The 13,950-nt window shown below is 40.3% G+C and overlaps 1 protein-coding gene across 1 annotated transcript; it reads right to left on the bottom strand.

The window, feature by feature from the left end:
* Nucleotides 1–705: 705 nt before the first annotated feature.
* On the bottom strand, nucleotides 706–3,992 carry LOC121299123 (peptidyl-prolyl cis-trans isomerase B). The gene is made up of 5 exons (XM_041226682.1): nucleotides 3,766–3,992; nucleotides 2,449–2,562; nucleotides 1,908–2,001; nucleotides 1,292–1,476; nucleotides 706–1,156 (listed from the first exon to the last, which is right to left on the bottom strand). Exons 1-5 carry the CDS (start codon nucleotides 3,898–3,900, stop codon nucleotides 1,034–1,036), a joined length of 651 nt encoding a protein of 216 aa, XP_041082616.1. The 5' UTR covers nucleotides 3,901–3,992; the 3' UTR covers nucleotides 706–1,033.
* Nucleotides 3,993–13,950: the final 9,958 nt, after the last annotated feature.

Raw genomic sequence — 13,950 nt, forward strand, 5'->3', positions numbered from 1 at the left:
TATGGCTTGTCCTCTTTGAGTGGGAAACAATACATCCGTTTTATTTTTTTGCAGTCCAGCTTTTTACCCTGTGCTTGATGGAATCCAATCCTAATATCTGGATTGCTCGAAATAAGTATTCCACATTTAAATTCGACGTGACATACGTTTAAATACAATTACATTTTCATCTACTCTGTTTGCTGCATTGTGAAAATGAAACTATCAAAACAGACACTTTCCCTTCTATGTATTTTGATTACTGCACCCAGACACAGTCTGCAGAACTTCTGTTTCTAAAATACATTTAAATAAAAGCTTTCATGCACTTACTTTATAGTTAAAACTTACCCTAAAAAAATAAAAAATCTACCAAGCACTAAATAACTTTAGGTAATGCAACTAGTCAGACACAGAACAACTTAATCATATGAAAAAGGGTACAATCCATCCACCCCAAAGATGTGAAATTGGGATGTGGTAGGACTTACTGTAGAAATAATACAGCTGATAAATTGCAGTGTATAAAGTTATGAATGAATTGGAAAGAACAGAGTTGCTAGCCAGACAAGAAAATGTACATTTATGGAATGATACATCCTGTCTCAAGAGGGTAAAACTTAACCAGCAGCACTACTGAAATCGCTTTTGAAAGCCTAACCAAATGCCAGCTGTGTGTATTTATGTCCATGTCAGCAGAAAAATAACCACAATGGAACAAAACAGTAACAAAACGTTGACACTTTAATTTGTCGAGTGCTCTTTACAAAAAAAAGTCAAACATTTAGTCACATTTTGGAATGTCTTTGTAAGTGGACCCATGATCTTTCACACACTTGCAAGCCCTTTGCTAGTCAGACATTACTTCAATGCTCGAGCGACAGGGAGATGACATCACTGTCTTGATTAGGATGGTCAGATGTGGGGGTAGGCGTTGCCCCACAGAGGAAAGGGCTGGTGTAAAATATCCCTTTGGGCGCTGGTATAATCTCCCTTTCCCCTCCCAGAAAAGAAATGGCTCCAGGAGAAAGATTTCTTCTAAACCCTCGTTGACCTACTCCTTTGCAATCGCAAATGGTTTTTCTACTTCAATTTTACCACTGTCAGCAATAACTACGTCTTTCAGGGGCCTGTCTCTGCCGTCTGTCTTGGTGGCTTCAATCTTCTTAACAACATCCTACAAGGTAAGAAACGGGGGGAGGGGAGGGCATTAGCTTTAACACAAACTGTAGATTTTAAAATCTGTTTTGGGGGGTGCTTGTTATTATATAGACTGCAGATCAGATTCCAGTACAAATCAGAGATCACTCACCATGCCTTCCAGGATTTTGCCGAAGACCACATGCTTGCCATCCAGCCAAGGGGTTTGGACAGTTGTGATGAAGAACTGGGAGCCATTGGTATCCTTGCCAGCATTGGCCATGCTCAGCCAGCCTGGTCCGTAGTGCTTCAGCTTGAAGTTCTCATCAGGGAAGCGATCTCCATAGATGCTCTTTCCTGGGGAGATGGTGGAGGCTGATTAGAGGGGGACTGAATACAACAAGCGCACGCCCAATACTTGCAGCAAACAGAAGTGGGACTCACTGGGGCAATTCCACACATATGTTGTACAATCAGCAAGTCAGCAGTAGATAGGACAGTTGATTGAGGATACTTAAAGGGAGGTCCTCTTTAAGCATGCAAGCTCACTCACCCTTTACAGGGAATGATGTTGCATTAGTACTTCCTTTTGTGTTTAAATTCTCCTATTTTATAACCACCCTCCACCAACAGATGCTGGGGAGAGCAGAGCAGGAGATCCTCCAGTGCTTTTATGCCTGCACCTGGTACAGAATTGTGCCCCAGCTTGTCCCCCCACTGGGCACCCATCCCTATCCCCTGAAGCAGGATATCTGGAATCCCACAGCTAGGTGCACTGCTTGACCTACCTCCTGTGCCATCGCCTCGGGTGAAGTCTCCACCCTGGATCATAAAGTCCTTGATGACACGGTGGAACTTGCTGCCCTTGAATCCAAAACCTTTCTGCAGGCAAAAAAGAAAATGTGTTGCAATGACAACTATCAGATATATGGCAGGGGAAAACTGGTAATAGACCAGTAGTCTAGGCCAGAGCTACTCAACCCTGGTCCTGGAGGGCCTGTGTCCATCCCCGTTTTTGTTCCAACTGTACCCTAAATGACTTAATTGGACCAATTAAGCACTTATTAGAAGGTTAATTGATCCAGTTAATTAATTTAGTGAACAGTTTGAACAAAAACCAGGAGGGACAGTGGCCCTCCAGGACCAGGGTTGAGTAGCCCTAGTCTAGGCTCTCATTTTCACAAGCCTACATTCTAGGTCTGTTAAATCAATTGGTCCTCCGACAGACATTCCTTTTTTGTATTTTCAAATCCCCAACCCAGCACCCCCAGGCCTGGATGTTTAGTGTATCCATATTCTGCACTTCAGTAACCTAACTACTGAACTAACCTCTCCAGTTGCCAGGGTAACGAAATTCTCAACAGTCTTTGGGACAGTCTTTCCAAACAGCCCAATCACAATGCGCCCTGCGTCCTCATCTCCGATTCTGATGTCAAAGTACACCTGGAGCAAGAACAAACCTGGGTCATTTTCCGATTCAAAGCAAAGACAATGTAAACCCAAAATTTCAAAAACATAATTTAAACTGCTGTTTGAATACAATATAGCGCTAACCCAATTTGACAGATGTTTATACTGAAGACACAAAGTCAATGTTCCGGGTATCTTGGATTCTTTGGAGGAATTCTGCCAATCACAACACCGCCAACGGTTCCATGAAAAACTACGCAAATGCGTTGTGTAGCAAGAATATACATTTGATTTTCATAGTGTGACTACCAAATTCACACATTGTATCTGTATGCAGCATGCATCCACCTGCTGAGAATATGCTTATACTTAACGCGTAAAAACTGCCCCCGCAAGACAGACCTCTCAAGTAAACAGTTGCCCTGCTGAGAATCATGAAGAAAATGGCCACGTATGCAGTTCGTTACCTCAGGGCCTCTGAACGGAACGTAACTAGAATGCATTAAGGGTCGGGTGTACTTCACGGCATTTCAAATTATACACACAGAACAAACTGAGGAAGCAAATGCGAGATTTCGCCGAGCGGAGGGTGTTGGATAATGTTTAGGCCGCAAGCACAACTCCGTCCGATTTATTAATTCAGGATGCATTTTAAGTCCACTTCATTGAACTGATTTGGGCCAATCTCAATGTTTATTTAAAATGTTGTGTGTGTAAAAGATGTGCAATCTAGGGCGAGGTCATTAATTGTTTGCACAAGAAAGCAGCACATTGAAGTTATAAAAAAAAGACGACAATTTTTTTTTTTTTTTTTTTTTTAATCCAGCTATACTGTGTTAATTGTTCCTATTTGCTGTTGGTGTAACTTCTCCAATACCAGACTAAATGCAAACATAACATCAAATTATTTAAACAGATGTATTTTTCTCGCTATTATGTTTCTGATTCATGTCTCTAATTTGACACGTCTCATGCAAATGCAACATCTATATGCTTCGAATACCGAGAATACTGTATAGCCATAGACACAAGCTGCTCACGTGACAGGTTCTGTAGCGAGGTAACTGATATATTTAGCAAGAGACCTTACTATTGATATGATTATTTTTGCATTTATGTTTATTTAAATGGAGAGAAAACTCGTACTTTCCAATAAGACAAGACCTGGAGAAAGCAGCGCTGTCTCTATTGTTATGTTGTAATTATTCCTCCCTGTTATTCGTTGTACTGCTTTACCTTGGCAGTGACTTTGGGTCCTTTCTGCTTTTCCTCTGCATCTGAGCCGCTCGGGAAAAGCAAGAAAATCACCGAACCGGCGATCAGGGCGATGGCGAAGAGCAGCTTCATGTTCTTCTCTAGGATCCGCAACATGAACCAGACTCAATTAAAGAAAGGAAAAAAGAGTATCCGGGAGGGGATTGGGGGCGACCGCCGGCCTCTATTGAACACCGACTGGAACCGCAGAGCGAGACCATTTGTAAATAGAGAGGGGTTCGATTAATATTACTTGTTAATGCACGTTGGCGAAATCACACATCATATCTTATGTATTTTAAGTTATTGTGTTATATAACTGTGGAAAATATATTATTATGTAGATTTATTAAATTAGCTTTTATTATTGTTTTTTTCGAAATGTGTCACTTCCACATGTGTAAAGTAGGTTCCAAATTAGTACGATTTGGGTGGATTCAATCTCAACAACATAGGTTAATATTTCTTATGATATGTGTTCCAAGGAAAATAAGCGAGACAAAAAAAAAAAAAATGCGTCAAATCATATTGCAATGTGCGTGTATTTTTGTTATATCTAGGAAAGACAGTTGAATTCCTTTACAGTAACGCCGTTAACGTTGGTATTTCTGAACTGCTGGCTACACGTTTGTCCAGTAAACGAAAGGGGAGACAGAGCGAGCGTGTGAATTGTGGGTGTAGTGTTTGTGTAACAGCATCCTTTTTGATTTAATTATGTGCAAAGTTTGGATTTTAATGTCACCCGCTACTCATGTCTTTGGTACTCTCCAGAGTACCTGAAGCGTCCACGTTAGTCTAACAGGATTGGACTGGTTAACACCCAATGAGAAGGAGAAAGGTGTCAGCGACTGAATCTGGTCTTAAGAGATACTTTGGGTGTCGCTGTTTAGCTGCATGACTGGTGGGGAGTGGGGGGTATTTATTTATTTATTTATTTATTTAGTCAATTTTGCTAAATTCATTTCTGAAAGTAGTGGTAACAGACCTGAAGTGATGTCACCCCCTTTTAATTTAATATGATATTATTAACCTCTCCCACAATGGCGTTTAGTTGGTGGTGTCTTTTTAGTAAATCTTCCATGGCGTAGTTTATTCAAAGGATGTATGTTAATAATACAACTTTGTTGGTAAATTGATTGCTTATTAATGATGGGCAACTCTAAATGTTTTTGAAATTCCATTCACTACTAAAGAATATGCAGTGTTGATGCTGTTCCACGCGGCGCTGTTCCAAGCCGTCGCCTCAATATTGACTACACTATAACGCTGCGAAATAAACAGTATTGAATTTATTACACCATTGTGCTTATGCAAGGCTGCATAGTTGTATGTTTATAAGGAGATAAACGTTAAAGTTCGGTGGTGTTGATGTGATTATTATTATTATTATTAAAGGATGATTTGGAACAAGAGGTGGTGTGTGTGTGTGTGTGTGTGTGTGTGTATATATATATATATATATATATATATATATATATATATATATATATATATATTATAGATATTATAAAAATTCAATTAAAAAGAGACAAAGCAAAGTTTTTAAAAAGGCTAAAAAGACATGGAATCGTAATTCTTAAGATTTGTTGACTATACACCTAGAAATATGTTTCTTTTTTGTGTTACCCAGATCAGTATATGTGAATATGTATTACTTTGTTGTATTATATATTTAAACTCGATAGACATTTCCTTACAGCAGTAGGAGGTTATACATGGCGTAGTCAATCTATTTTCTATTTTGATTTTTAAAACTCGCTGTATAAGAATTGCATGTGATGAGCAATGCAAAGATTAACAGATCTACCACCGTGCAAAACCAAAGCTTTGGATTCAACAACAAATAATATCAACACCAATAAAGGTACTTATATATATTTGAACGTTCATACGTTCATCTTTAATATGTGCTTACTTGCAGGGGTCAGATCTGGCCCACGTTTGCTTGAGAAGCTGAGAAAAACGGGTGTGCACTGCAGGGAGTGTTACTGTTTGCATTAGTCTTTCCCACAGCTTCGTGAGTACACAATAGCTGTTGATAGTAAGCAGTACCCATGGCAGTTATGCTGAGAAATAATCACCTGTGTGTAAATACCGCTTAAAATAGAAGAGAGACGAGTGAGTGTCGCAATACGCATTTGACTTATATATTTTAATTTTAAAATGGTATTTAAACATATTGTGTAGTTTCTACTATTACACAAATACTTCAATATGATGAATATAGGTATTTTCAAACATCTTAGTTGTACAATATATTTGTAAAATGTTTAGAAATGTACATACAATACAAATAATGTAGGCATGTATGTTAGCTTTGCTGCATTCTTTGTATATGGACCAGCACTGCGTATCTTGTTTGACGAACTTAAATATATGCACAGACATGTTAGCATAACACTTTTCTGGAACTGTGGCTACAATACTTGAACGTCATTCAATAATAAATATGAGTTACTGCTTGTTTCCTTTCTTTTTGTCTCTGACAATTCCACCTTAAGCATCAATAACTGCAACCAAACGCTTCCTATAGTCATTGAGCAGTCTCTCACAGTATGTGGAGGAATTGTGGCCCACTCCTTCATGCAGAACAGCTTTAACTCAGTGACATTTGTGGGTTTTTGAGCATAAACTGCTCGTTTCAGGTCCTGCCACAACATCTCAATGGGGTTTATGTCTGGACTTTGACTAGGCCATTTCAAAACTTTAAATTTCTTGTTCTTCAACCATTCTGATGTAGACTTGCTTGTGTGTTTAAGATCATTGTATTGGTGCATGACCCAGCTGCACTTCAGCTTCAGCTCACGGACGGATAGCCTGACATTCTCCTGTAGAATTCTCTGATACAGAGCAGAATTCATGGTTCCTTCAATGATGGCAAGTCGTCCAGGTCCTGATGAAGCAAAGCACCCCCAAATTATGACACTACCGCCACCATGCTTGATCGTTGGTATGAGGTTCTTACTGTGGAATGCAGTGTTTGGTTTTCGCCAGACATAACAGGGTCCATATTGGCCAAAAAAAGTTCTACTTTTGACTCATCTGACCATAGAACATTGTTCCAGAACTCCTGAGGATCATCCAGGTGCTTTTTGGCTAATTTGAGACAAGCATTCATGTTCTTCTTAAAGAGCAGTGGTTTCCGCATTTCTAATCTGTCAAGAATCTCATTTTTGCCTAGTGTCTTTCTGATGGTGGAGTCATGAACACTGACCTTAACCGAGGCGAGAGAGGCCTGCAGATCCCTGGATGTTGTTCCAGGGTTCTTTGTGACTTCCTGGATTATTTTACGCCTTGCTCTTGGAGAGATTTTGGCAGGATGGCCACTCCTGGGAAGATTCACTACTGTCCCAAACTTTCTCCATTTGGAGAGTATGGCTGTGACTGTGGTTTGGTAGAGCCCTAGAGCCTTAGAAATGGCTTTGTAACCCTTTCCAGACTGGTAGGCATCAACAACTTTTTTTCTGGAGGTCTTCAGGAATTTCTTTTAATCCTGGCATGATGTGCCTCTAGAACCTGTGTGCTGACAACTTCACTCTGATGGTAAGGGCCAAAGTTAGTCAGATTTGTATTGGGCAGGGCTGGCCCAAATCAGGCCTGATTATTAGCCAAAGTATTCAAACAGCTGACCCTAATTATCCCTTTAATTGGGTTGAGTTAACTAGGGGGACAATAAGTTTTTCACACCTGAAGATTGCATGTTTAATTACCCTGCACACCAAACAAATGAAAGAAGCATGAAACTTTGGTGTCATTTGTTTTCTCTCAGACTCCCTCTATATACCACTACAACCCACAAAAAGATCTGACCAAATTCAATGTGAAAAATGTGCAAAAACGCAGAAAATCAGGCGGGGCAAGTACTTTTTCACAGCACTGTACCACTGCCATGTAATTAGTATGAAAAATGGCTTGTGTTGCCCTTGTGCTACCATTGCCCTTACCACAACACCATGGCAGTGACACTAACATGTACTACCAGTTAATGGATGGGCTGTGGTGCTCAATTCATAGCATACAACCTAGATTTGTTTTTGAGTGCTGTGGCTATAGGGCTGCCGACCGTTTACAGAAAACAGGAACACAGTAGAATGAGTAGACGTTGTTTTTGTTCACACAAAAAACGAATTATCTGATACTTGTAACACAAACCATCTGAGAAGGACATTCATCAAAACCTGTGTCTGCTTGACATGTGCACTCAGTTTATGATGTGTGTGAAGGAATGGCGGTTAAGAGCTGCTGCTTGGTTCATTTAATGTCACTTTACTGTTTCATTTGAAAGTCGAGTGCTTGATAAACCAGTGCTGGCTATTCAGTAGGAACTGCAAGTACAGGGGCAGAAACACTTTGTTTTACTTTGTGAACTGTTCCATTTCATGTTGGTGCACGCCAGTAGTTACTGTTGACAGCACATCTTAAATAATGATAATTGTGCATTTGATGGCTTATCTTTTAGGTTAAGTAATAAGTAGTTATTTGTTTTGAAAGTACCCATTTGTTTACAGATTTTTTCTGTAGCTCTGTAGACTAGGAAGCTGGCTTTATCATGTAGAAGTGCCTTTCAGGCAAGACAAGCAATAGCAACAACCAACATCCATGTGATCCATGGAGGGAATCGCCAAATGTCATGGCAAAATGATTCTGTTTTTTCATATAAGCAGTATTAAACTTATTTGAGTTTCTTGAGACATTTGTCGGAGGATAAACCTCCTTTCTGAAAACACCATGAAAGAAACTTCAAATGGGGTTTTCTCGGCTTTAAAAAGGCAGAACTTCTGAAGTCCTTGCACAGATTGAGAAGTTTGAAATTAATCGTTGCTGGTCTCTTGATGCAGGGGCTGCATTGACCATTGTGCCCATCAGGACAGTCTCTCTGGTGTTCCTAGAATGCCAGCGTATATAGAACACTGCCACTGGAAAGCACAACTCCAGTCTTGGGTCATGAAGGTTTAAGCATGTATTGACAGGTTGTTTCTTTGTAAAAAAAAGCATTTGGGTTGGTGTCTAATTTGGGGTTCCTTGAAATACTTTGATACCAATACAGATGTTAAGGGGTTTCCAGTATTTCCTGCCATTATGAAGTATATACAAAGTATGGGCAATTCGGGTCAAATCCAAGTTTACAGCTTCGTTTCTTTAAGGGAATATTACTGTTTAATATGAAAATCATTGTTGATTCTGCCCTGTCTCTCCAGGACCATTTAGAAGTGATTCTAGGGAACCAGGTGAACAGGAAGGAGTACCAGCAGCAGATGGCAATGTTCATCATGGGATACCTGCGGAGAGAGGAAGTACATTCTCTCCCAGCTCAACAAGGTGAGTCATGAAGCAGCTGGACTGGGCAGACCTTGTCATGCTGCACTGAAAGCCAAGGGGCTACAGCTCTGGGAAGCTGTCACAAGCACTTCCACCATAAGGATAAGGACATATTGATTGAAGCCATCCTTGTGCAAGTCCTTCTTTCTGAAATAATAGAAACATATTTTCCTAACTTTCTGTCCTTGAGATTTATAAAAGAGAAAGACACCTAGTCAAAAAGTAAGACACTGAGTTTCTTCAGTTTCTTTTAATGTTTGGCCAGTTGTAATCTAACACTGTTGAGTGTTTTGTAGCTATGGATGATGCACACTTACGTTATCAAAGGGAACTGTCAAGGCTCATTTTGACTCCATTTTTGGGGGAAATCGGTTTTACCCCTGATTTATAAAACTTAGCAGGTAGAAATCTGGCTTTAGTGAGTTTAACCCTGACATGGGTCGTTTGTTTTCTGGCTGGCCAGTGACCGAATGCTCTTGTGTAGTTTTTTATCCTGAATGCTAAACTGGAGGAGGAGGACAGCATCTCTACCTCTGAAGACCTGGACATTGAACTGGACAATGTAGCCCTGCAGGTAAGGGCTAGCTTCACCCCTCTCATGTAATTATCTGACCAAACCTTTCACATTTACAGCAAATTCACTGTATCGGTTTTAAGTGTGCAGTTTAGAAAGAAACATGCTTTATTCCAAACATGTATTTTCATTTTAAAACACGGCATCTGCTGCTACACTAGGTTTTGTTGAAAGTTCTCCAGTTACGTGCTTTCTCTTAGGAAATCTGTTGTTTCCAGGGTCATTTCACCTCAGAACTCGGTCAAAGCATGTTACTGGCTGAAGTCAAGTAAATGAAGCAGCTGGTTGGTTAAGAACAGGAAAGGCGTGACCAAGCAAGGCTTGCAAACCTAGTGTAGTACCAGAAATCATGTTAAAAAGCATCTTTCACAGTTGAGACTTGTAAAGTGATTGTATATCCATGGCGTAGGACATGCATGGGATTATTTTGTAAGACACAATCTCTTTAAATGTTAAAACATTTTCTTGAGTACCAAGGCTAATTAGTCTATGGTAAAGTGTATCTAATTTGTTTGGTTAAATTCCTATCCCATTGACTTTCCAGACAAAGCATTGTAGCTGTGTAATGCTTCAAGGCTGCATGTGCTTGATTGACAGGTAAAGGATGCCCTGACTGCAGTTGAAAGGGCAACTGTCAGAGTGGCAGAGATCAGCCAAGAGAGGTGAGGCTTTCCATTGTGCCTGCAAGTTTAGAGCGCTTTTTAGTACTATTTAACTGGTACATTTTTTACTAGTAAATCTAAATTAAGATTGCATGTTCAAAGTCGCTGCCTTCTCTTGAGTACTGCCTGATTCCAATGCAGTAATGTCTCAGCTCTTTAGAAATACTCATATGATTTCTCTGGAATTAGGAAGTACTCAAAGGAGGTGGCAACTACAGTTCTACAGGCACAGATCATGCAGAGTAGATCCTGATGCAAAAAAGTAATTACATTTCAGTAATGGAGTACCACAACTCAGAATCACACAGACTGATTGTAATCTTAATAAAAAGATAAGGAAATGGCAATAAGAAATAGTGAGTGAGGCTGCTTTATAGCTCCCTCTCCTGAGGCATGTTGGAAGGGTTATATTAGTGTTTATACAGTAAGTTTATAACTAGTATCACAAGCTGGTTTGCACTGTAACCATTGTTTAATCAACTTAGTGCTGATATTCATGGTTGTTTATTTTAGGGCAAGCAAGGACTTGTGTGTTTATGAGCTTCAGGCTTTCTACGAGTTTGTCATGAGTATCTACCCATTTAACCCTTTCCTTTGCTTTGATTACTAACTGGCACTAAAGGGAGCTAAAAAGCCTGATATTATCTGGAGCTGCTATCTGTATGTGAGGGTTAGCAGAACAACTAGTCCAAAATGCCTTTATTCCCTCTTAACATAAGTAATTGTGCCAATTTTATTTTGTGTTCACAATGTTAATTTAGTACAACACTATAAATATTGCTGCACGTGGTCTGTTTTATGATCTAAACAGTGGCAGATCCTAACAGCCCTTAGAAAACTGAATATATGACATTTGTATGATAATTTAGCAGTTTTCCCATGGTTAAATTATGCATTTCCATGTCTTTAGATATACTTTACCAAACCTCTCTGGGCTTTACAATGCTTACCCATGCTTTACCATGCTTTCACTTTGCTGCATTATACTTTGTTGTGCTTTTACTAAGGTCAGCCTTTATAAGGGACCACCTATTTCTCACCTATAAACCAATATTATTTTTTCTTCATTCTAATCCAGTTGTATCAATATTCTGCAACAGCAAAATGCTAATTCCTGTAGACACCACAACAGGCCTAGCCCAAAAACTTTAACTCTTTCTCAACACAGTGTGTTTATTATTGCTATAGACTGGCAGCCAGTGACCACTTCCTGTTTGGTTTCCTGAGGTTACTGTGCTAGACACAGTTCCCTCTCTTTCAGCCTGCTTCTGCGCTGAGCTGAGAGCTTTTGAAGAGCCCTTGTAAACACGATGAACTCCTGCTGTAGCCACGTAGCTGTAATAGCAAGGGAAGAATGTTTGTTCAGAGCCTATCCTGTGAGCCAGTGGTAAATACACCAAGTCAGACAGCATCGTGCACAGTGTCTGAACCAACCAGATAACAGCTTTCGTTTAGATTGAATCTGCTCTGTCCAACATATTTGTGCACAGTATCAGAGCCAGAACTGCAAATACTATGAATTTGCCCCACGCATCATATAATAATTTCCTCAGTCTATTATTTGGTGCAGTGTGAGATGTTGCTGGCTATTCTCATCAAGAAACAGTCATACTGCCTGTGTTGCTTGTGTTCGATGACCTACAGACGCCCTCTTGTGGCTGTTTAATGTACGCATTATAAACTTGCACTATCTTAATCCTTAAGAAGTTTATGTCTGTTTACTTGCGTTAAACTAAATGTGTCCATGTCCATTTTTATTAAAGGAAGTCTGCTGAGAAGTAAGTATTTTTATGCACGAAAAGATGGGTTAGCCTCTGTCATGCCCTTGTATTTAAATCTGGTTTTTTTGGACTTACTGGCTGGCTGAATTCTTGAGCTCGTCAGTACTGCCCTTATAAAAATGTTCCCATGCTTATCTCATGGTAACATTATGCATGTACCACAGTTTGCCAAGTTTTTTGTTAATATGTTTTACCATGCCTATTTAGGCTTTACAATGCTAACCCATGCTTTCCCTCTACTTTATTACATAATGCTTTTATTAAGGCAAACTCTTGTGAAGGAGTGCATTGTCATCCTCAACATAGGGTATGTGTCCTTTGTCTCTCCCCGCTGTGCAGGTCTCACAGTAGGGACTGTGTCCTTTGTATCTCCCTGCTGTGCAGGTCTCACTGTAGGAACTGTGTCCTTTGTCTCTCCCTGCTGTGCAGGTCTCACCGTAGGGACTGTGTCCTTTGTCTCTTCCTGCTGTGCAGGTCTCACCGTAGAGACTGTGTCCTTTGTCTCTCCCTGCTATGCAGGTCTCGCAGTGGGGTCTTTGTCAGTTGTCTGTCCCCGCTGTGCAGGTCTCGCAGTACGCTGGACAAGGCAGTGAACCAGACCAGAGAGGACATCCTCCAGCTGACTAGCAAACTGCTGAAGGTACAGGCAGGTAGGTATTACCACCTGGGGGCGCTGGCGTTCCTCACAACTTCATCGACCCCTAAGACACCAGGGTTTGGGTTACTACACCCTCCACCATGCTTATATAGTCTGGGGCCTGAATTAAATCATGGGTGATGGCACCATACACAACAGCTTTGAAATGGATGATCAGAGTGTTCAGCAGCAGTGCTGGTGTTCATACCTGAGGGTTCATGGAGTGCGTTCAGCTCCCTCACACAGGATCAGGGAGTGTGTTCAGCTCCCTCACACAGGATCAGGGAGTGTGTTCAGCTCCCTCACACAGGATCAGGGAGTGTGTTCAGCTCACACAGGATCAGAGAGTGTGTTCAGCTCACACAGGATTAGGGAGTGAGTTCAGCTCACACAGGATAAGGGAGTGTGTTGAGCTCACACAGGATCAGGGAGTGCATTCAGCTCCCTCAAACAGGAACAGGGAGTGTGTTCAGCTCCCTTACACAGGATCAGGGAGTGTGTTCCGCTCCCTCACACAGGATCAGGGGATGTGTTCACCTCCCTCACGCAGGATCAGGGAATGTGTTCACCTCCCTCACATAGTTTTGTGCTGTTTTATGTTTCAGATCTCGAATACAAGAATGAGAGACTGAAAGAGCTATTAAAACAAAAAGAGTCCAAGTTTCTGGAAAGCCAGTATTTCAGATCCCAACTGGAAACCACAAAGGTACCACAGCTCTATTTTTAAAAGGGATATCATTTTTATTTTCCTAATATTTTTTTTTTTATTAAAGTCATTGTATAACCTTGAATTTCTTTAATTATGAATACAAGGTTAAGATGTAAACACTGGTTCTTATTCACAAAGCTTTTCAATGTTGGAAACATGTCTAACTTTGTTTACTAAGCTGAAGAAGACTTTAAAGTGGTTGTACCTTGCAAAATACTTTAAAAAATATTACCTGTCATGCAATTCCATTCATTCATTCAAAGGTGCAGTATCTGAAGAAACATAATACTAATATTATAATAAATATAATATAATAATATAATATAATATAATAACTAATATTATGTACCATGTATTTTCATTTTGAAAATGGTATCTGGAGCAACGGTAGGTGATAGCAAGTTCTCAGTTTGCGTCCCATCTATTCCATCTGTTCCCTGGGTCATTTCACCTGAGCAATGTCCAGCAGTTAAGAATAGAGATGT

The sequence above is a fragment of the Polyodon spathula genome, chromosome 24, assembly GCF_017654505.1.
Source record: "Polyodon spathula isolate WHYD16114869_AA chromosome 24, ASM1765450v1, whole genome shotgun sequence".
Taxonomy (NCBI): domain Eukaryota; kingdom Metazoa; phylum Chordata; class Actinopteri; order Acipenseriformes; family Polyodontidae; genus Polyodon; species Polyodon spathula.

Bases quoted from the DNA above. Each gene is read 5' to 3' on its own strand.
- LOC121299123 (XM_041226682.1), bottom strand. From the start codon at position 3,900: ATGTTGCGGATCCTAGAGAAGAACATGAAGCTGCTCTTCGCCATCGCC. The intron at 2,563-3,765 runs GTAAAGCAGTAC...TTCTTGCTCCAG, and splicing joins GACCCAAAGTCACTGCCAAG to GTGTACTTTGACATCAGAAT. The intron at 2,002-2,448 runs GTTAGTTCAGTA...TTTTGCCTGCAG, and splicing joins TTACCCTGGCAACTGGAGAG to AAAGGTTTTGGATTCAAGGG.